The sequence below is a fragment of the Chiloscyllium plagiosum genome, chromosome 23 (genome assembly GCF_004010195.1).
Source record: "Chiloscyllium plagiosum isolate BGI_BamShark_2017 chromosome 23, ASM401019v2, whole genome shotgun sequence".
NCBI classification, from domain to species: Eukaryota; Metazoa; Chordata; class Chondrichthyes; order Orectolobiformes; family Hemiscylliidae; genus Chiloscyllium; species Chiloscyllium plagiosum.
Window position 1 is genome coordinate 15,587,571 of NC_057732.1, and position 22,523 is coordinate 15,610,093.

At 38.2% G+C, this 22,523-nt stretch overlaps 1 protein-coding gene across 1 annotated transcript in view; it reads right to left on the reverse strand.

Annotated features, from left to right (window-relative positions):
• The window catches only part of LOC122561447 (mucin-19-like), a 75,398-nt gene that overhangs the window by 22,337 nt on the left and 30,538 nt on the right, over positions 1–22,523 (reverse strand). Inside the window, exons 11-25 of the mRNA XM_043713190.1 lie at positions 20,104–20,198; positions 19,410–19,536; positions 15,986–16,232; positions 13,932–14,070; positions 12,320–12,424; positions 12,034–12,222; positions 10,439–10,678; positions 10,200–10,356; positions 9,486–9,611; positions 8,668–8,809; positions 4,995–5,026; positions 3,282–3,377; positions 2,673–2,726; positions 843–905; positions 540–587 (exon numbers count right to left, since the gene is read on the reverse strand). Of these exons, the coding sequence (XP_043569125.1) occupies positions 540–587; positions 843–905; positions 2,673–2,726; positions 3,282–3,377; positions 4,995–5,026; positions 8,668–8,809; positions 9,486–9,611; positions 10,200–10,356; positions 10,439–10,678; positions 12,034–12,222; positions 12,320–12,424; positions 13,932–14,070; positions 15,986–16,232; positions 19,410–19,536; positions 20,104–20,198 (1,860 nt within the window). The remainder of the gene's footprint in view (positions 1–539; positions 588–842; positions 906–2,672; positions 2,727–3,281; positions 3,378–4,994; positions 5,027–8,667; positions 8,810–9,485; positions 9,612–10,199; positions 10,357–10,438; positions 10,679–12,033; positions 12,223–12,319; positions 12,425–13,931; positions 14,071–15,985; positions 16,233–19,409; positions 19,537–20,103; positions 20,199–22,523) is intronic.

Genomic DNA, 22,523 nt, shown 5'->3' on the forward strand with positions numbered 1-22,523 from the left:
GCCCAATCAGTAAGTATCCAACTAAAGCATCATTCTCCAGCTCTGCAAATAAATGAATGTCCCTGTCATAGGTAAAGAAATTGTTTCTGCTTGCAGAAGCGTCAAGGACAGTAGGGCACAGATGTAATATGAGTTACAAAGTGTCAAATGTGAGGTGAGAAAAAACAAATTACATAATGACATAGTTTGCCACTGGACTTTTCAACCTTGATGTCTGGTGCAGCCAGTTTGAGTCCAGGCATCAAATTTTATTAAATGATTCTTTGAATAGAAACAATGTATAGCACTAATTGGAATGGCATCACAATGGCCTCAATGTTCAATATTTGGAGAAGCTGAATCGCGTCAATGGGAAGATTGGCATCAGAACCGTTCTGTCATTTTGTAAAAGTCTATTGACCTTTTATGTTCAAAATACCCTCCTGTTGCAGATTTAAATAAGTTCCTGGAAGATCATTGACTGAAGAAGAGCTGAAGACTCCATCAATTCACTTGTATCTAAGACCTTGCAACTGTTAATAGAATTCATCATTACTCACCAGTTGTGGAGCCAGTGGTTGTTGGTGAGACTATGATGGATGTTTGTTCTGAAATATGAAGGAAATTTGAAGGTCACAACATTTTGATTCAATTCCAAAAGAATATTTATTCTTTTTCAGAATGAAAGGAGGATAGGATTCGCGTCAGGTATATTACAGAAATGAATAAATATGAATGTCAAATACACCACGAGAAAAGAGACAGGTGAAATATCTCAATTCTGCAAAGAATTGAACTAATACTGAGAGAAGTGATTCTGTTTGCCGAATACTTTCTGTTAAATAAATTAAAGCTTCTCTCACCAGTTGTGGAGCTGGACGTTGACGGTGCTGTCGTGGTGTATACTGTTGTTGAAGTGGTTTCTTCTAAAAGAAAACAAATGAACTTCCAGTCAGTGTGTTCCATTGTGATTTGGGGCTGTTTGTTCCTCCTGAAACAGCACCTCCAGATCATGCACAAACCAAACTAAAGACGACCAACAGGCTTGACATTTGTGGCTAGAGCTGATAAAGCATGGTATGTGTCCTCAACAAAATAGGTGGTATATTCCACAATCAGAAGGAACAAGCATTGTCAAAACATGAGCTTGATTTTCCAAGAACAGAGATTCTGTGCCTTCTTTGAACCATTGACTAGCTTTGAGACAGTGAATTTCACCAATATAACTTTGTTTTCAAGAATATGATGACACTTGAAATACTGGTGTGGTTTGAAATGGAATTTTAGACAAGAAGACATTGCTTTACTTCTCAATAGTACCTTCCATTGAAATGTGGAAGCACCAATATTTCGGAGACTCGTAGGTCATCCTTCTAGTTATTCAATGACCAGAGTTTTCCAGCAAATCCAGAGCTTCATTGAAAACTTACAGATTAAATGATTCAGAGTAAAGTCCAAGATAAGATAGCATTGCTTGTGTGCAAATTTCATTGTATAATTTCATTACTTGGAGTCAAAGAGTCATAGAGATTTACAGCACAGAAACAGGCCCTTTAGCCCAAATCATCCATGTCAGCCAGATATCCAAAACTAATCTATTACATTTGTCAGCATTTGACCCAGCTCCCTCTAAACCTTTTCTATTCATATACCCATCCAGATGCCTTTCAAATGTTGTAATTGTACCAGTCTCCACCACTTCCTCTGGCAGCTCATTACACACACCCTCTGTGTGAAAACGTTGCTGCTTATGTCCCTTTTAACTTTTTTCTCCTCTCACCTTAAACGTATGGCACAAATCTTTGTGGCACCTGACCACCGGTCACAGGCTTTCAGTCTGAAACATGTCCCACCACCACCCGCTGTCTTTACCTTGAAGCTAATTCTGTATCCAAATGGCTATTTGTCCCTCTATTCCACATGATATAACCTGTCTACCATGAGGAACCTTGTCGAAGTCTTACAGAAGTTCTTCTAGATCACGTTGACTGCTCTGTCCTCATCAATCCTCTTCATTACTTCTTCAAAAGACTCCACGAAGTTAGTGAGATGCGATTTCGATGCACAAAGCCATGTTGACTATCTCTAATCTGTCTATGCCTTTCCAAATGCAAGTAAATTCTGACCCTGAGGATTCCCTCCAACAACTTATTTGAAGCTTGCTGCATTCACTATGAATACAGAAGCTCACTTTAAGGATGCTCATATATGAAGATCCCGGTTTCATGTTTGTTTCTGAAGCAATTCTTATTGAAATTTGGTCAATAATTCAGACATCAATCTCAGGCTTTGATCCTGTCTTGACTCAGTTTCTAGAAGACCACCTGAACAGAATTCCATTATCAAGAAGCTCAGGATGATCCTTCATATGGAATCCCTTCAGTGTGACAACAGGCCATTTGGCCAATTGTGTCTGCACTGATCCTTCAAACTGCATCTCTCCCAGACCACATAGCCACTCCCTTTCCCAACATTTTCCATGGCTAATCCACCTAGCTTGCACATCCGTGGACACATCTTTGGATAGGGGAGGAAACCACACAGACACAGGGAGAATGTGCAAACTCCACACAGACAGTCACCTGAGGATCAAATCAAACCCAGGTTCCTGGTGCTGTGATGTAGCAGTGCTGACCACTCAGCCTTGTACCCACGGCTTTGCTATTACACCCCCAATAGAAACCATCACACACCTGTTGTTGAAGTACTGGTGGAGCCAGATGTACTTGGAGGCACTCTTGTTGTTTCTATTCAAAAAAAGAATAATATTCAAAATCACAAAATCTCAAAATGGTTCTAAACAATCAACATTCACAAGAAATCTGATACCAGTTATATTGTTTCTAGGAGAAACATTTAGCTTCCATCATATGCTTCACCATTTATTGGGCTTAATATCAACCTGAAGGGAGTAATGCATGTTCTCAATGAGGTTGCTGTATTTCAGAAAACCTTCCACTTGAATTAGCTTGTGGAATGTACTCAATGCAGGAATGAGAAATTTCAGTTACTAGGATAGATTGGAGAGGTTCGGAGAATTCATTTCAGAGAGAAGGCTAAGAGGAGAACTGATAGAAGTTTTGAAAATCACGAGTATAATGGGATCTTTTACATATATCTGAGAAGATAGATGGGACTTCGGTTTAATCTCATTGAAAATTCAGGACTGCTGACAATGTAGCACTCCCTCAACACCTTATTGCAGTGGAAATTTGTATTTGGGTCCTGTCTCTTAAAGTATACAAAATAACGTTTTACTTGCTAACCGTCATATTACCTTACAACTACGGTTTACTGTTTACCTGTGCTTGGTATTGTTGAAGAAGGTGTTGTTGTCAATGATATAAGTGGACTTGAAGTGGATGACACAGTTGTTCTCACAGTTATGGTTGTAAACCCTGTTGTGATAAACAGACTTAAAATAACTCTGCAGTTCTACTCTAATCATAAAGTTAAAAATCACATAATATCAGGTCATAGTGCAACAGGTTTACTTGGAAGCACTAGCTTTCAGAGTGCTGCTCCTTCATCAGGTGGTTGTGGAGTATAAGCTCGTAAGACATAGAATTTATAGCAGAAGTTTAGAGTGTAATGTAACTGAAATTATATCTTGAAAAAGACCAAATCATATTCTAGTAATGATAATTTTTAGTAGTGTTACTCAGTTCTCAGATGCATAAAACAAACATACCCTTGTATATAAAGCTCACAGTAAGGTATTATAAAATATGTAAATACTATGTAGATGAGGGATACAATTGACACAGGAGTATTTCATGTTGGAAATTGAGTGACTCAATACACAGATTCAGTTCTGAAGTTAATGCTAAATGAGTTCACTAAACCAGTTGAGCTTGGTCACTAAAGCAATGTGACATTATAATTGACTTCAATGTACCCAGGTCAAGAGTGTCAGCGGGGTAAGAGTAGGTTTTACTACTGAAAACAGTCCGTGAAAGATGTGACTGTGTGTAGATGGTTGCAATCTTGAAGATTTCATCATTTGACATCCTCTCTCCATTGTCATATCCTCATGCTTGCCATTTAAGCATTCAAAATGTCGGTCCTCATGACACATCAATTGGAAAGAAAATAGATTGTTCATTACTCCATGTATTGTTCTGTCTTGCCACTCAAATTACCTGATCTTTTGCAGCTACAATAAATTTGTAAGTAATAGGAAAAGACTTGAAATAATTTTCTTTAAATGTTATTTATTATTATGAAGACAGTAAATAGAATTAGAAGAACAGATAGTAAGAGTTTCTATAAAATATTTAAAAATGCAAACAGGTAGCAAAGCGATTGTTGATCCTATAGAAAACAGTCAAGGAATCTAATAATGGAAACTAGAGAGATGGAAGATGACCTGAGGAGGCATTTTCCACCATCCTTCACCATAGAGGATTCAAGTAACATCCTAGACTGAACTGTCAATCAGGAAATGGAAAGGAGATAGGAACTCTAGAAAATAACCAACAGTGGAAAAATGTGACCAAGCAAATTGTTGGATTATAAGTTGACAATGCTCCAGATTGTGATGGACTTCATCTTTAGATCTTGAAGGAAGAGAACTGTGAAATAATTGTTATGTGGATTTAACTTTCTAACATTTCCTAAATTCAGAAATGTTTCACGACATTAAAAAGAAAGTGTTATAACATCCTTATGCAAAAAATAAGGGAGACAGAAAGTGAGAACCTAAGGGATGTGCCAGTGAGAAATTGCTGAGCCTCATGGCTCACTGCACTCCACTTATCCATTTCAGAGTCAAACTGCACATCCACTGGAATAATATCTACTCATTTGAGCAAGTAAATGTTATTTAATTATTGGCAACAGAATGTGTTTTTATACTGAGTTTGAACTGTAGATCACATTCTTTTAAAACATTGAGTAGACTACTGCAACTGCTAATATTAATGCTGAAGAATCAACAGGAAAAGCAAAACAGAGAAATAGACATTTCACATGTATCGAGCTAATATCTGAAGGCTGAATGGAAAGCTACTTACGTTCGCATTGCGTAGCTCCATTGGTACACATGCTGGTATAAATGAAACAAATATTACAACAAGATACAAGTGCAAAGTACTTCACAAAATGTTGAACAATGAGGACTGAATAGGGATAGTCAATGAGGCGTTGCACGTGTGAAATCATATCTCACTAACTTGTTTGAGGTTTTTGAAGAAGTGACAAAGGGGATTGATGAAGGCAGAACAGTGAACTAGCCATTTGGATACAAAATTGACTCGAAGGTAGGAGACAAAAGCTGATGGTGGAGGGTTGATTTTCAGACTGGAGGCCTGTGACCACTGGTGTGCGCAAGGATCTGAGCTGTCTCCACTGACTTTTGTCATTTATACAAATTATTTGAATGTGAACTCAGGAGTTGCATAAAATGCCAAAACTGGTGCCATAGAGTCCTAGAGTCATATAGCACAGAAACAAACCCTTCGGTCCAACCAGTCCATGCCGAACATAATCTCAAACTAAATGAGACCCACTTGCCTGCTCCTGGCCCATATCCCTCCAAACGTTTCCTATTCATGTATCCACAAAATGTCTTTTAAATGTTGTAATTGTGCTCACGTGCACTACTTTGTCAGGAAGTTCATTCCACATGTGAACAAAGGTACAACATTACCCAACCTCCAGTCATCAAACACCTCACCTATAGTTATGGTAAAAAAAATTGCCTCTTATGTCTTTTTTAATTCTCTCCTCTCACCTTAAAAATATACTCCCTAGTCTTGAAATTTTCTATTTTAGGGAAAAGACAACTTCCATTAATTCTATCTATGCCTCTCAATATTTTGTAAACTTCTATGAGATTACCTCTCAACCTCCTACTCTTCATGAAAGAAGCCCCAGCCTATGCAGTCTTTGTTTCTAACTCAAAGCTTTCATATCCAGCAACATCCTAGTAAATCTCTTCTGAACCCTATTCAGCCTTCCTATAACAGCGAGACTAGAACTGGACACAATATTCCAGAAGAGGCTTCATCAATACCCTGTACAACCTCAATGTAACATTCCATATACTGAAAGGACTGGGCATTGAAGGCAAGCATGTCAAATGCCTTTTTAACCACTCTGTCTATATGTGACACAAACTTTAAAGAATTTGAGCCTGCACCCTTGGGTTCCTCTGTTACACAACACTACCTAAGGCCCTATCATTACTTGTATAAGCCCTATCTTTGTTTGTTGTGCCATTCAATATCCGGCATTTATCTAAATTGATCTCCATCTGCCAATTGTCAGCTGATTGACCCATTTGATCAAGATCCTTTTGTAATCTTAGAAAACCTTCTTCACTGTCTACTATGCCACTAATTTTCATGTCATCTGCAAATGTACTAACCATGCCTTCTATATTCTCATCTAAATTATGTATATAAATGAAAACAAAAGAGAACTCTGAACTGATCCCTGTGGAACACTGCTGGTCACAGGCCTCAAGTCCAAAAAGCAACCCTCCACCATTACTGTCTCTGGCCATTAAGTCAATTATGTATCCAAATGGCAAGCTCACCCTGAATCCCATTTGACCTAAATTTACTAATTAGTCTACCATGTAGAACCTTGTCAAAGACTTTGCTAAAATCCAAATAAACAATATCTACTGCTCTGCCATCATCAAACTTTTTGATAACTTCCTCAAAAAACTTAATCAAGTTTGTGAGAGATGATTTTTCTCACACAAAACTATGCTGACTATACCTAATCAATTTTTACTTCTCTAAATGTCCATAAATCCTATCTTTTATAATTACATCCAACAATTTACCTACAGCCAAAGTCAGACTCACAAGTCTATAGTTCCTAATTTCTCCTTACAACCTTTCTTAAACAAAGGCACAACATTAGCCACCCTCCAGTCACCTGACCCATTGTTACTGTTAATTGGTCAGTAAAGGAAGGTTACCTCAGACTACAATGGGATCTTGATCAGATGGGCCATTGGGCTAAGGAGTAGCAGATGGAGTTTAATTTAGATAAATGTGACGTGCTATATTTTGGAAAGACAAATCAGGGCAAGACTTATCCACTTAATTGCAAGGTCTTAGGGAGTGTGCCAAAAAAGAGACCTTGGAGTGCAGGTTCATAGTTCCTTGAAAGTGAAGTCAGAGGTAGACAGAATAGTGAAGAAAGTGTTTGGTGTACTTGCCTTTTTTGGTAAGTATATTGAATATAGGAGTTGGGAGGTCATGTTGCAGTTGTGCAGGACATTAGTTCGGCTGCTTGGAATACTGCATTCAATTCTAGTCTTCCTGCTATAGGAAAGGTATTGTGAAACTTGAAAGGGTTCAGAAAAGATTAACAAGGACTTTGTCAGGGTTGGAAGGTTTGCGCTACAGGGATAGGCTGATTAGGCTGAGGCTATTTTTCCTGGAACATCAGACGCTGAGGGGTGACCTTATAGAGGTTTATAGAATCATGAGGGACGTGGATAGGTTGAACAACCAAGGTATTTTCCCTGAGGTGTGGGAGTCCAAACCCTGGAGGATAAAGGTTTAAGATGAGAGGAGAAAGATTTAAAAGGGATCTAAGAGGCAACTTTTTCACCTAGAGAGTGGTGTGTGTATGGAGTGAGCTGCCAAGGAGGTGGTGGAGGCTGGTACAATTAAAACATTTAAAAAGCATGGGTGTATGAATAGGAAGGGTTTGGCGAAATATGGACCAAGTGCTGGCAAACAAGTCTAGATTTATTTAATATTTCTGGTTGGCAAGAATGAGTTGGACTGAAGGGTCTGTTGACATGCTGTATATCTCTATTACTCTATAATAAATAGATACAAAGCAGGAAGGAAAAAGCAAAAATAAAATTGAAACCTCTGCAATCACAAGTAGAGGTGGAAGTTGGTGGGAAGCTTTTAAATTCAAGAGAGAGGGAAAAAAGGAAGAATTGCTAAAACATGAAATGTTCATAAGGACTGACAGGTCAGGTGCTAAAGCTGTGGTGCAGGGAACAAGGAACAACAAATAGACTGGTCTTGGAAAACCAGAAAACAAGCAAAAGTATAAACTGCAGAAGAAAACCACAGAAATAGATAGAAGAATAGATTATAGTGGAATTTGAAAGACAGAGTAAAGGTAGCAATATTGATCTTATGGTCAACAACAAGGTCATTACTTTAGTTGGGACAACATTGTAAATGTATTTTGTATTTAATTGTCAAAATATCCATTTTATAATCAATTCTCTTAATTTGAAATACATAAAATTGATTTTCTATTATTAAAGTGGTTCACAATATGAAATGTCCTTCTACAATTAATCAAAATCTGTACTGTGTAACTGAGGCACAGGATAAGTGTATACATCAGGGACCAATAATGAGGTGTCAGGATTCGAAAGTGCCCACAGTGCTCAGGTTGTGGGTGAGATCCTGTATTTGGGAGCCAAGGCATCAGGCAGCACTAAGGTCCATCCCTTGTGTCTCTGTTCCTGATGTCAATCACGAGCATAACTGGATTTGAGCTGATCTGGTTGTGGTTAAATGAAAGCTATCCCCTGAAATAATGTTAACTTATTAAGGATTGTTCTTTACAAAATTTCCAAGTGAATGATTTCATAGTTAAAGAATGTAAAAACCCTGATGCATTGCAATTATGATTTTGCTTTCAGAATGTGAATAGTGATCAAGTCAAGTAACTGTGTTAATCTGGAAACTGTACCATTTTTCACAGGCATTCCATGTTATTTCACCGGGTTGCAGTATTCTTCCATCATAATAACAAGTACATTGGGGTAGTGTAACACACTTCATTGTATTTTCATCCAAATAAGGAGCATTCTCTGGGCATTTGGCATAACAACCTAAACAGTACAAAGTAAAATCAACAAGAAGATAAACAGAAAATGTGTGAATGCTGGACCACTCAATTAAAAGCAGAAAATAAATAATCCATCAGTTAGACACCAAAATATATTTGTCCTGTTGTAAGTTAGAAAACACACTCAGACCGTTGAGTGGTTTCCAAGAGGCACTGAAAGACAAATCAGGCAATTGCTAAAGTTGGGATGTATGAGTTCTTGATTTCTGCTTCTTGTATGGAATGGGATTGCAAAAAGCAAAAAAAAAAACTCTTCATTTTGAATGATTGATTTCTAGAAACTGCAATTTTTAACCTTTCTTAAAGGTGCAAACTGAATTGGGGCAACTTAATTAATTAATTATTATTGCAACAGAAATTACAGTCTACAATCACAATACAGTCTCTTCTGATATAACGCGATAGTTCCATTCCTGTGTGACAACACGTTCTAAGAAAATCGGGTAACAGCAGCACCATTTAAGCCAATGGGACTGGAATCACAATATAGCCAATATGGTTAAGGAACGTTTGCATTCTACAAATAATGGTCTAAATTCTTCAATCGCATTATAGCCAATTCGCATTGAAGAAATGTTACAGCAGAACCGATCATAAGAAAATAAAATTTTAAAAAGTCCTTAGGAATATGTTTTGATGCAATATGATGGGAATATAACCTTCAAGACTTGCAGATAACTTCTTTGCGATGGAATGGTCTGAGCAGGTCTTTGTTGTCAGTGTCCCACATGGCTGATAGTGCCAACTGCATTCACCGGGAGCATTATAATAATCACAATACACAGCTGTAATGTGAAACAAAACCTATTAAAATTTGCTCATTAGTCATTTACATAATCTTAAAATCAAGCACAATTTAAATCATCAATACAAAGTACAAGCTGGCTTGAATTTTATCAAGGAGGAAGTTGATTTCTCCAACTAAGCCAAAATTGTACTGAAGCTCCATATTCTGGAAATCTTGCCTTCTCACTGACTGGGCGAAGGTTGTAGTTTGCACACCTCAGGATAATGGAAGCAGCTGCACATATAAATGTACAATTGCCTTTAAACAGATCCAATTTTCAATTGCTTGATGCTCAAAACACAAGTTGTGTGCCTTGCACTTTTCATGCAAACGTTTCCTTTGGGAATGTGGAAGTGCCCTTTGGGTGAAGTCAAGTTTAGGATTGTTAAACATAACTGTGAATGTTTGCAAAAAATGTGAGTAAACTCTCAAGACAGTTAAATCCCCTGACCTTTAAATTGAAAACAAAACAGTTTCCAATTTAAAACAAAATCAGTTCTTGCATTTTACTTAAGCTTATTGACATAAACTTATGGGCCTTACACTTTGATTCTTTGTAACAATGAAAACAGAAATATCAACTTACGACACAGGTCTGGAGTTCTCCAGCGAATGCAAACATCAACCTTGTTACAAGCTTCTGCGTACACAGCTACTGCGGTACAGAAACCCAGATATTTTCCCTCCAAATCACAAGCACAAGCTTCTTCGACACAAGCATCATAATATGGAGTTGGATTAACCTGATAAAGTACCATAGGATCAGAAATCACTGGAGCTTTTTGTAAGAATTTCATATCTCTGCATACTTGTTCATCACTTTACCTTTTTATGGCAAGCTTGAAAGACTGCACTATTGATTATGTTGCATCTCCTCTGAGCCCAGGCTAAACAATATGGATTTCTGTCACAAGGGAATGTTTGATTCACTGTATTAGAGCAGGACTGTGATGTCTTCCAACTGTTGCCAAGCTCCACAGGACTGGTCACCACATAGTTCCACTTTGTTTTCAAATCGTCTTTGATGTCATCATTGAAATTTCCACAAAGGCCACAAACTTTATTCTTAAGGACACATGAAAATAGTTAAACCAATAATTACTATTTATTAAACTGTAATAAATGTTCCATTATACTTTCCAAGGTAACCCAAAAAATAATAGCCTCAAATTAATTTTGCATCTTGTCTTTCTGATTTCAGTTAGATAATATAATTTTGAATGCAAAGCATTTACTGTAAGTATAATTCAATAATATTTTTTGGTGATAGCCAGCTTTGAGAAGCTTTGTAGCTCAGGTTGAGGTTCTGGATGTAAGTTTGCTCGCTGAGAAGTTTTGAGAAGTTTCATCACCTTCTAGATAACATTATCAGTGAGCCTCCAGATGAAGCACAGGTGGTATGGCCCACTTTCTTTTTATGTGTTTAGGTTTCCTTGGGTTGGTGACGCTATTTCCTGTAGTGATGTCACTGTCTGTTCTTTTTATCAGGGGGTGGTAAATGGGATCCAAGTCAATGTATTTGTTGATAGAGTTCCAGTTGAAATGATATGCTTCTAGGAATTCTCATGCATGTCTCTGTTTGGCTTGTCCTAGGATGTATGTGATGTCCCAGTTGAAATGGTGTCCTTCCTCATCTGTGTGTAAGGATACTAGTGAGTGTGGGTCATGTCTTTTTATGGAGGCTCCTAATATGGTGACGAAACATCTGAAAACAAGCCTTCCAGCTCAGCGAGCAAACTTACATCCATTTTTTGTTGATGTTGAACAATACTGTTTCAACCTATAATGGCTCTGTTTTACATTCTCATGCTTTTGTTCCCAACACTTTAGCCTCAGGCCCAGTGCTTCAAGTGCTTGCCTTTGATCTGTTTGTTTCCCACCTTGGTCTCCAGCTGCACCATGAATCACCTCCCTGTCATCTTAAAGTCTTAGTTTCCTGCCACTCATTCCTATTTCAACAAACTCATTTCTCACTTCTGAACATCATGTTAAAACATGTTATCCTCAACCTTTGAAACAACTCTATTTTGTATAGCTACCATTCTGCTTGCGTTTTTTTACACTGTTGAATGATTTAACTCCTCATTCATATGTAAATGATTATATATTGTCCAGCTGGCACTGGACTTCCCTCTTACACTTTTCTATTATTTTTCCACATGCAAATGGATAAATATTGCCCAGCTATTTCTTAGAATGTTCCTTGCAGCCAATTCTCTAATAGAAACTCTGGAAATATCTCCATCTTTCCCTCATAGTATTTTCACTGTGGTTCTGTAACTTTAGATAAACACAGTACATAAGCCGTTCTTGTCATAGAAGTTCATAAAGTCTCACATTTAATTCCAGTTTCTGATTATGTTTTCTGTATTGACAAACTGATGTGAGGGAATGGTTATGAATGTCCAGACTTTACTCACCTTCCACTTTGCATCCAGTGTGACTGACAGTCTTGTACGTTTGTCCCATATCACAGTGATCCCATTAGAAAATCTCAGGACTAAATAGAGTCCAACAGTGTGAAGTGTGTAGAGATTATCTGTGCACTGAGTTTTCCCAAGGGACACCTCAGTTACTCCATTCCCACTCAAGAGAATTAGTTCTCGATCCTGTAAGGAAATAAAGGAATTCATAATGTAATCATTTCAGATTAGTTCATGCACCAAAATACCCAATATAACCCCAAGCTATTAATCAAACACACACCTCAAATAAAATCCTGATATTCCGTGAACAGGTCACTCCATTTTCACAGCAGGGAATACTCTCCGCCAGTATTTGGAATGTACCGATTGCTCGTTGACATTGATCCTAAAATTAAATTGACTTGAGTGAAATTTTGCATTAAAATCTTGGCATGAAATCTGGGATGAATGCCAGCTGATCAATTCAAATGTAATTTGTAACTTGTTAACTAAAGAAAAACATTCATGATGACATCTGACCTTTATCTTTCTAACCATGGCCAAAGAGGCAGCTATCACACTTTTGCTTCCTGTTTCTATGCTCCCCATCTTCTCTCACGTGAAGGATCCATCCTTAGCTCCTCTGTTTTCTCCTCTACAAGTTGACTCATTATTGCTTTCATTCAAAACACAGTGACTGGAAATCAATGGGGCCTGCCAGTACAGGAGTGAAGGGGAGGATGTGGTGGGAGGGAGATGGCAGGAGAGTCAATGATGTACCTGTTTCCAATTGCTCATGTCAGGAAATTCTTTAGGAAATTATTGTGGATGAGGGGACGTCGTTGTAGAAATCACATCCATTTATGGCTAGATGTCAATTAGGTTTATTAATGAACCACTTAAGTCCAATAATGCCTTCTCTTTCTAGCAGTTAATTGTGGCTCAGAGTTTCCTCTGTGCCCATCTGCATTGAAGTTGTGCTGACTTTTCTGATAAACAGCCAAGGAATTGTTCCAGGTTTCCAGACAGTTGAATGAACCCTTGACACTGAAACTAAATATGTTCCAGTTTTAGTTACCACACTAACACTAATGAAAACCAGCTCTTACTCACCAGTAACTCTCTGGAACACTCCACTGCGTATCTGATATTCCACATTGGATTAGTAAAAAGTTTTCAGCTAATTATTCAGAAATCAGAAAGTTTCCCTTTTTTCTCAGCTCCTTAACCAATACCTGAGTTTGAATTGTGCTTTTCTCAAACCTAATGTTGCATTACACAGCACTAATTACACAGCACATTTGTACACATCCATGAGATCTGGGCTTCACTGACAAGACTGACATATATTGCTACTTGCTCTTGGAAAAATGATGCCCTACTACTTTTGTGAATAACTGAAGTCCATGCTTTTGTAAGCACATTTTCTGTTATTATGGAGTCATTAACCTTACACATTCATATCCAAACTTTTCTAAGCAATTCTATAGAAGGTACAACTGAAGGATCATAAAAAAAACAAGAGAAATACATGATAAACTAAGTTAGAATGACCAGTTAATTGAGAAGATGTTTCCATTGGCAGGAAAGTTGAGGACCCAAGAGCACAGCCTTAGAGTAAAGGAAGATCTCTTAGAACGAAGATAAGGAGAAATTTTCACAGCCAGAAAGTGGCAAATCTGTGGAATTCATTGTCTTAGAAGGCTGTAGAGGCCAAGTCATTGAGTATATTTAAAACAGACATAGATAAGTTCTTGAATGCCAAGGGGATCAAAGGTTACAGGGAAAAAGCGAGAAAAACCTATCAGCCATGATTGAATGGCGAATCAAACTCGATGGGCCAAATGACCAAATTTCTGCTCCTCTGGTCTTATGGTCTTATGGATTATTAAACATCACTCACTATAATTTACCTCGACAATGACATATTCACAGTTTCCATCATAGCTGTATCTTTTTCCATCAAAGGTTATGTGGTAACCATCTCCATAAACTAGGCAGGTCTTTGGACATGAGCGTTCAGTACATGTCCATAAAGCACCTTTGCATAGGCTGCAATATGAAAGGTACAGATTAATGTTGTTATAGAGTCATAGAGATGTACAGCACAGAAAAAGATATCCAGCTATCCTAAATTAATCTAGTCCCACCTGCCAGCATTTTGTCCATATACCTCGAAACCCTTCTTATTCATATACCCATCCAGATGCCTTTTAAATGTTGTAATTTTATCTGCCTCCACCACTACCTGTGGCAACTCATTCCATACACACACCACCCTCTGCATGAAAAAGGGGTCCCCTTAGGTCTCTTCTGTATCTTTCCCCTGTCACCCTAAATCTATCCCCTCTGGTTTTGACTCTCCTACGCTGAGAAAAAGACCTTGCCTATTCACCATATTCATGCCCCTCAGGGAAAATGTCTATTCAGCCTTTCCCTATCGCTCAAGACTTCTAACCACGGCACCATCCTTGTAAATCTTTTCTGCATGCTTTCAGGTTTCACAATATCCTTCTTTAAGCAGGGAGGCCAGAATTGCACACAGTATTCCAAAAGTGGCCTTACCAATGTCCTGAACAGCAACGTCTTGACCTCTCAACCTCTATATTCAATGCACTGACTAAAAAGTCAAGTGTAGCAAATGCCTTCTTCACTACACTGTCTACCTTGCAACACCGCTTTCAATGAACTATGAACCTGCAGTCCAAGGCCTCTTTGTTCAGCAACATCCCCAGGACAATACTATTAAATGTATTAGTCCTGCTTTGATTCACCCTCCAAAATGCAGCACCTCACATATATCTAAATTAAACTCCATCTGCACCTACTGGGCATGTTGGCTCAACTGATCAAGGTCCCATAAATTCTGAGATAACCTTCTTCGCTATCCACTATACCACCAACTTTGGTGTCATCTGCAAAGTTAATAACCATTCCTCCCATGTTCACATCCAAATCATTTGTTTCTTCAATTTTGTATAGTTAGTTTCATGCAGTTTCATTATATTCGATTGCAATATTTATGCAAACTCACCACTCATTGCAGTCATTTTTGATTGTTTCTCCTGAACTGAAGACTTCACCACCGTATGAACAAGGACAGTGTTTTGGTAAAATGCATTTTCCCTTGTAATCTTCCACCAAACCTTCAGGACACACACAGCCAGGGACACAAGGATTTGGCTTCATAAAAGAGAGTACACAACGTGTCAATTGGCAGTGTTGGCGATGTAGATGTACAGGATGAATGGATTAATCATCATGAAGGTGAAATATTAGGCCATATTTCCATTATTTATTGTGAAAAAAATACAGTCAGAAGTTGCATGAAGCTGCAATCTTTTGCTCTTTGCGTTACAAATTTCATTGGAAGTCTCAGAGTATTAGATACAATGTCACAGCATCTAGAATTGATCATTTCATACATTATGTGATTGATCCTGTCAAAAATAATTGCCTCGAGACATTCTTCAACCCACTGGGCTATAAATTAAGACATGGGACAATCACCTGATGAAGGAGTGGCGCTCTGAAAGTTAGTGTGCTTCCAATTACACCTATTGGACTATAACCTGGTGTTGTGTGATTTCTAACTAAGAAAAGCAAAGTATAAGTTTAGGGTCACTTACGCAAGGCATGTTTTGGGTTTGACACGTCTTTCTACATTTTGTAGTATTCTGACAGTCTGAAAATATTTTTGATCCACAATCTAAATAAAAGAACAGCACCACATCTTATGTAAATTATTACTTTACACATTGATTTTAATTTTAAATATTGTCTCTTAATTGTTTTAAAAGAGATTGAAAACAATTATTTACCTTTTATTTCAGATGGGTCTCCCTCATCCCCAAGGCAGGAAGGAACTCCATCCTTACACTTACTGAGAGAAAAATTGAACTTGGTTAGATCAAAGTCGTTTGTTCTTAATATTTGATACCGTGCCAAGCAAAATTAAAGTACTCACCAGCTAACTCCGTTAACAGTAATATCCTTGCCTTTTTGCACAATCAAGCCACCAAAATAACATGGGCATTCTGATTTGCTCACACATGCTCCTTTCTCATTCATGTACTTTCCCTCAGGGCAACCACAACCATCAACTGGAACATCTTGAACCTGACATGTGATATCAGGCTTTGACAGATATCTGCAGGTACGGTTACAGGCTGTCATACTATACTGGAAAACCTGAGTGCTCGGGCAGGTTACCTCTACAAAAAACAAGAAGGGCTCCACATCAGCCAATTTATTTCAACCACATGTCCTCTGTGCAGAATACTGCAAAATATATTTTTAATTAAGCAAAATATATTTATAAATGATAAAATGCAATTTTTTTATCCCAACCACAGACTTAATTTTTTAAAATATGGCAGCAATATTTTTTGTACATGTAGCAAGGCTTTGGTCTCATTCTTTAGTTGAAACCTTATTAGTATGGAATGAAATTATGATAAATATGATTGATTTTTTTTTTCTAAAGATATCACACCATTACTGTTACTTCCTTTTATGACAGATAATATTAACATGATGTGGAGGTGCCGGTGTTGAAGCGGGATGGACAAGGTCAGAAGTCACATGATACCAGGTTATAGTTCAACAGGTTTATTTGAAGTCGCAATCTTCTGAGTGCTAAACCGGAGGTGAATCTGACAAAGGTGCAGCCATCCGAAAAGTTGTGATTTCAAATAAAACTGTTGGACTACAACCTGGTGTCAAGCAACTTCTGACATAAATTTGACAATAATAGTATCATTAAGCTTACTTATTTAAAAAGGAAGAAAGCAGTACACTGTTTTTGGTATTGGTTCCTCTCAGATCCGCTAAACTTTTAATCCATCCTCAGTATGTCAAAATACACTGATTTCAAATCTTTTTTTAAAATAAAATGCAAGAAATAGGAAAAGGTATAGACCATTTGACCCCTCAATGCTGATCTGTCTTAGCAGTATGATCTTGGCTGATCTTTTACAGTTTCACTTTCCTGCCCAATCCCAAATATTCCTTTACACCCCAAGAGATCAACATGCTTCACAGTCTCAGTATCAAATGTAATGAATGATGGAAAACCTACAAACATCTGGGGTAGACAAATCCAATGATTCACAAGAACTTGAGGTAGCAACAAGTCTCCTCAAATAATATAAAAGTAGAAAGTGCTGAAAAAGAGTTATATCGAACTCAAAACCTATCTGCTCCTTATTCCCATAGCTGCCGAGTTTCTCTCCCATTTTCTCATTTCTTTTTATATTTCAGATTTCCAGCATCTGCAATATTTTATTTTTATTTGAAAGTCATTCTCATTTCAGTTCTAAATGAATGGCCCTTTTATCCGAGGCTGTCCATCAATGTTCCACATCCTGCAACCAAAGGAAGAAAACTGTCCGGGTCTTCCATGTTTACACAAGAAACATTTTTGATCCTCTCACCCTAAACCTGTGCCCCCTAGTCTGGACTCCCTTACACAAGGGAAAATACCTTGTCTATTTACCCTATCCATGCCCTTTGTGATTTTATAAACCTCTGTAAGATTCTACTCGAAGAAGCTTTTATGTTTTACAATGAAAGGGGAGTGGCCAGTTCTCAGCTTTTCTCTGGTTTGGTTTGGTTTTAGCAGTCTAGCTGTTTTGCAGTTGCTGGCCAAGTTTTAGTTGGGAACCCAGAGAGGCTGCTGGACCCAAAGAAGCAGGTCAATACTGATCCTCTCTGTCTGACATCTCTCCTGTAAAATCCTGTGTTTGATTTTATCTTTTTAAAACAAGGGAGTATTTACAGGGATATTGCAAGTATTTGGAACAGCATCATTAATTTGTGTTAGAGTCGATTGTTATGTTATTATATAGTCTGTTCTCTTTTGTTCGTATATAAATAAATTCAATTTTGTTTAAAACCAAGTGCTTGGGCCAACTGGTACATACACGTTTCACCTGCTAGAAGCAACTAGAAAAGTTAAGATTAGATTACTTACAGTGTGGAAACAGGCCCTTTGGCCCAACAAGTCCACACTGACCCTCTGAAGAGCAACCCACCCAGACCCCTACATTTACCCCTTCACCTAACACTACGGGGAATTTAGCATGGCCAATTCACCTAACCTGCACGTTGTTTTTGGACTGTGGGGGGAAACCAGAGTACCCAGAGGAAACCCACGCAGACACGGGGAGAATGTGCAAACTCCACACATACAGTTGCATGAGGCAGGAATTGAACCCAGGTCTCTGGTGCTGTGAGGCAACAGTGCTAACCACTGTGCCACCATGCCGCCCATCTGGGTGGCAAGGTCTGGGCTACCTTCTTGAAATTTTTTGAGGCCTGGTCCATAACAATCTAGCTTGATTGTGTTTTCATATTATTGGGGAGAGTTCGGTGACAACAATAGTAATCAGATTGTAAAGCAATTGTGGGACCCTCTTGTGGCACAGTGGTGATGTCCCTATTCCTGGAGTGGGAAGGACAGTTCCAGTCCCATCTTTTCCTGACGTCTGTCATAATATCAGGGGGTCCTCTTGTGGTGCAGTGGTATTATCCCTACACTTGGGCCAAGAGCCCCAGTTTCAACTCTTATCTACTCCAGAGGTGTGCAATAACATCTCTGAATAGATCGATTAGAACAATAGGTTAAAGTATTACATACTCTGGGATTTTGTTGTCTTTCACAAAAGAAGGAGAAAAGGGTTGAAGCTTAAAGCTTTAGCGAGTGTTGCAAGGGCGTGGAGACAGCTATCATTAATTCTTACGTACAATTTAAGAGCTAAAACCAAAGTCTTAAGATAAATAAATTAGTCCACCATTAAAATATCGATGAATTTTCATTCAAAGATAATATTCCTTACTGATAAAGGCTGTGGAAGTGGGATATTTGCAGCTTTCAACACAAATATTAAAAGTGATTTTTGTTTGGATAAAGGCAACAACAAAACTAATTGCTATTTATAAAACACGCTTATTGTGACAAAACATTCCAATGTTCTTTAGAAGCGTGCTATAAAGAAATATTTAACAGTAAATTAAATAATAAGCTGAAAGGACAGATGGCCAAAAGTTGATTGGAGGGTAGGTTCTAAAGAGGAATGAAGGAAGACAGATAGAAAGGCAGGAAGGTTTACGGAAAGAATTTCTGAGCTCAAATGATGGCTGAAGGCACAGCCAGAAACAGTGGAGCAAACAAAGTAGACAAATGATGCTCAAGTGATGAAAATTAGAGGAACACAGCTAAAGGGTAATGGAACAATGGTGGGAAATTGGAGTCAAGGTGCAAATTTCGCATGATCTACTTGAATTACCCAAGAAGATCTGAGGAGATGAACACTGTTCTCCTCTTCTGAATGCTATTTTGTTACATCTATATTTGATTATAACATATCATGTGATTACAAACCACTTACTGCAAATTGATCTTCTCCAGTTATTCACAATGATGCCTTTAGCAGCACAGGCATGAGCATAACCTCCCAGTGCAGCACATATGCAATCAGTGACATTCTCACAATTACATGAAGTAACCTTGCACATCTAAAACATGCAACAAAATAAAAATACATTGATGTAAATGACCACTTTTAATATCACCATTGCAGATGTCATTGTGATTTAAATGCTGCACACAGAATATATGTTCTTCTATTAAAATTGATTAATACTTTTCCAGAAATATAACATGAATAATTCTGAATTATATTGAAATGATTAAGAAAATTAATCTGTAACTTTCTGCCCAGTAGAGAAAATTGATTTGCTAAGATAATGGGGAACATGGTACATCTGAATGTCTAGGAGCACAATCTGACTTGTGCACCTAAACATTACAAAATACGTTACATACGTTCTAAGGAGCTATTGTTTCTTTTAAGACCCATTGCTTATAATACTTCATTCAAAACTGACAGGACACAGCACAATATCCATACTGAGTGTCTCCTATTTAAAAGCTGTGCTGGATTTGTGAGCAAGAAGAAAATTCTATTCCAAGAATGTGACTGTCAACTTAGTAAACTAAACATAATTTCAAAGAAAACTTTGACATTTATTTTAATTGTGATATATTATCTTTCCAAATGATTGTACGGAATTCTGACTTACTTCATAATATTTGGCAAAATCCACTACAGAATGGCAGGCAGCAAAGGCACCCAAAGGATCTTTTAAATAGGCACAATTCTGTTTGGTATAGATTTCTGAAATGCAAATGTAAGATATGATTATAGAAAATGTAAAGTGTCGGGATATGTGCTGCATAACCTTTTATTTTCACATATATAATGTCAATTTTACTTCATTTGAGTGCTGAAAGGGATGGCTGCTAGTGGACACACTTTCATTGCTATTTCAATCCAGTGCTTGTGTCAGATGCAGTCAAGAGAAACTTTAGATTCACAAGTTACTTGCTGAACCCTCTTTGCCTTAACTCTGAGCCAGTCGGGTCATCAAATATCGATGTAAATTAAGCCTGTGTCCGGGGTTAAGTCACATTACATGATTTCCATGAGATTTCAAGAAGCATCAGGAGTTTAATTATTTTTCATCAGATTGTATCGAAAATACCGCTTGTTCATATTGTCTACGCAAAAATAACCTTCCTCAATTGTTACATTTGAGCTAATTTAATTTATGTGTTTCAATCTGCATTCTGGAAATTATGGACAGTGAAAAGACTTCAAAAATAAATAAATTTACCTCAATCTACAAGAAATAAAAATATTTTCTTCAGGGAATGTTACTCCCATAATCTAAAAGTCTAAGAGTTTGAAGGGAAATTTTAAGAAACATGCAACCTTACACCAATTGATTGAATATAAACTCCAGTACAAGAAAATTAAACTTGAAATTAAGACAGAGTGAAATGACATATTTCCAAAACAAAAGCCCTGAAATAAACAGTCTTCGAGCAATGTGTTTCATTCTCCTGCCTTCTTGTACATTGTTCATTGTTCATTTTCAAATATTCATCTAATTCCCTTTTGCTGAGATTTTGCCGAGAGGTGCGAGGGAGAAACGAAGGACTGCTGAGAAGGTGAGTATAACTATTTAAAACACTCACCTCAGACATCGGAGTCTTCATTTGCCGAGAGATGCAAGGGAGGACTGAGGGACTGCTGGGAAGGTGAGCATAAAACATCTTTTTTTCTAAAAGAGTGGTGAGGAGAGAAGGTGGAGAGAAATGAGGGCTGCCAGAAAGTTTTTAAGCAGGTGAGATCTTCTGGGGAAGGTAGGACATGTACATGAAGGACGGGTTGCACCTGAACTGGAGGGGCACAAATGTCCTGGGTGGGAGATTTGCTCGTGTGAATCGGAAGGGTTCAAATTAGTTTGGCAAGGGAGTGGGGATCACAGCCACATATCTGAGATGGGGACAGTTGCAGATGGGGCAGTGACAGGATGTAGCGAATCTACTGGGAAGGTTTCTCACACGATGAAACAAAGAGATCGGTCAAAGTATGTCTGCTTCAACGCAAGGAGTGTTTGAAATAAGAGTGACGAACTTAGAGCATGGATCAGTACTTGGGGCTATGATGTTGTGGCCAAAACGGAAATGTGGGTTTCACAGGGGCAGGAATGGTTGCTTGATGTTCCAAGGTTTAAGGACAGGGACGGTGAAAAAAGAGGAAGAGGTGTAGCATTGCTAATCAGAGAGTGCATCACAGCTACAGAAATGAAGGTTGTTGAGGAAGGTTTGCCTACTGAGTCAGCATAAGTGGAAGTTAGGAACAGCAAGGGAGCAGCCACCTCATTGGGGGTTTTCTACAGACCACCTAATAGAGTAGAGAGATTGAAGAACTCAGAGGTGGGTGAATTTTGGAAAAATGCAGATGTAGCAGGGTTGTAGTTATGGGTGTTTTCAATTTTCCTAATATCGACTGGAACCTCCTAAGTGCAGATCATTTGGATGGAGCCGTTTTTTGTCAGGTGTGTTCAGGAGGGTTTCCTTACTCAATATGTGCACAGACCGACGAGGGGGGAGGCCATTTTGGACTTGGTGCTCGGCAATGAGCCAGGACAGGTATCAGATCTCACGGTGGGAGAACACTTTGGTGACAGTGACCACAACTGCCTCACATTTAGCATAGCCTTGGCAAGTGAAAGGAGCAGTTACCGAGGGAAGTTATTTAATTGGGGAAAAGGAAATTATGACGCTATCAGACAGGAATTGGGAAGTACAGACTGTGAGCAATTGTTCCACAGAATGGGTACAGCAGACATGTGGAGACTGTTTAAGGAGTAGTTGTTGTGAGTGATTCATGAATTTGTTCCCCTGAAACACGTAAGAAGGGGGAAGATAAAGGAACCTTGGATGACGAGAACAGAGGAGTTTCTCGTCAAAAGGAAGAAGGCAGTTTACGTAAGGTGGAGGAAGTAAGGATCTATCACAGCTTTAGAGGATTACAGGCTTGCTAGAAAGGAGCTCAGAAATGGACTGAGGAGAGCCAGGAGGGGGCATGAGAAAGGCTTGGCAGGAAGAATTAGAGAGAACCCAAAGACATTTTACTCATACGTGAGGAATA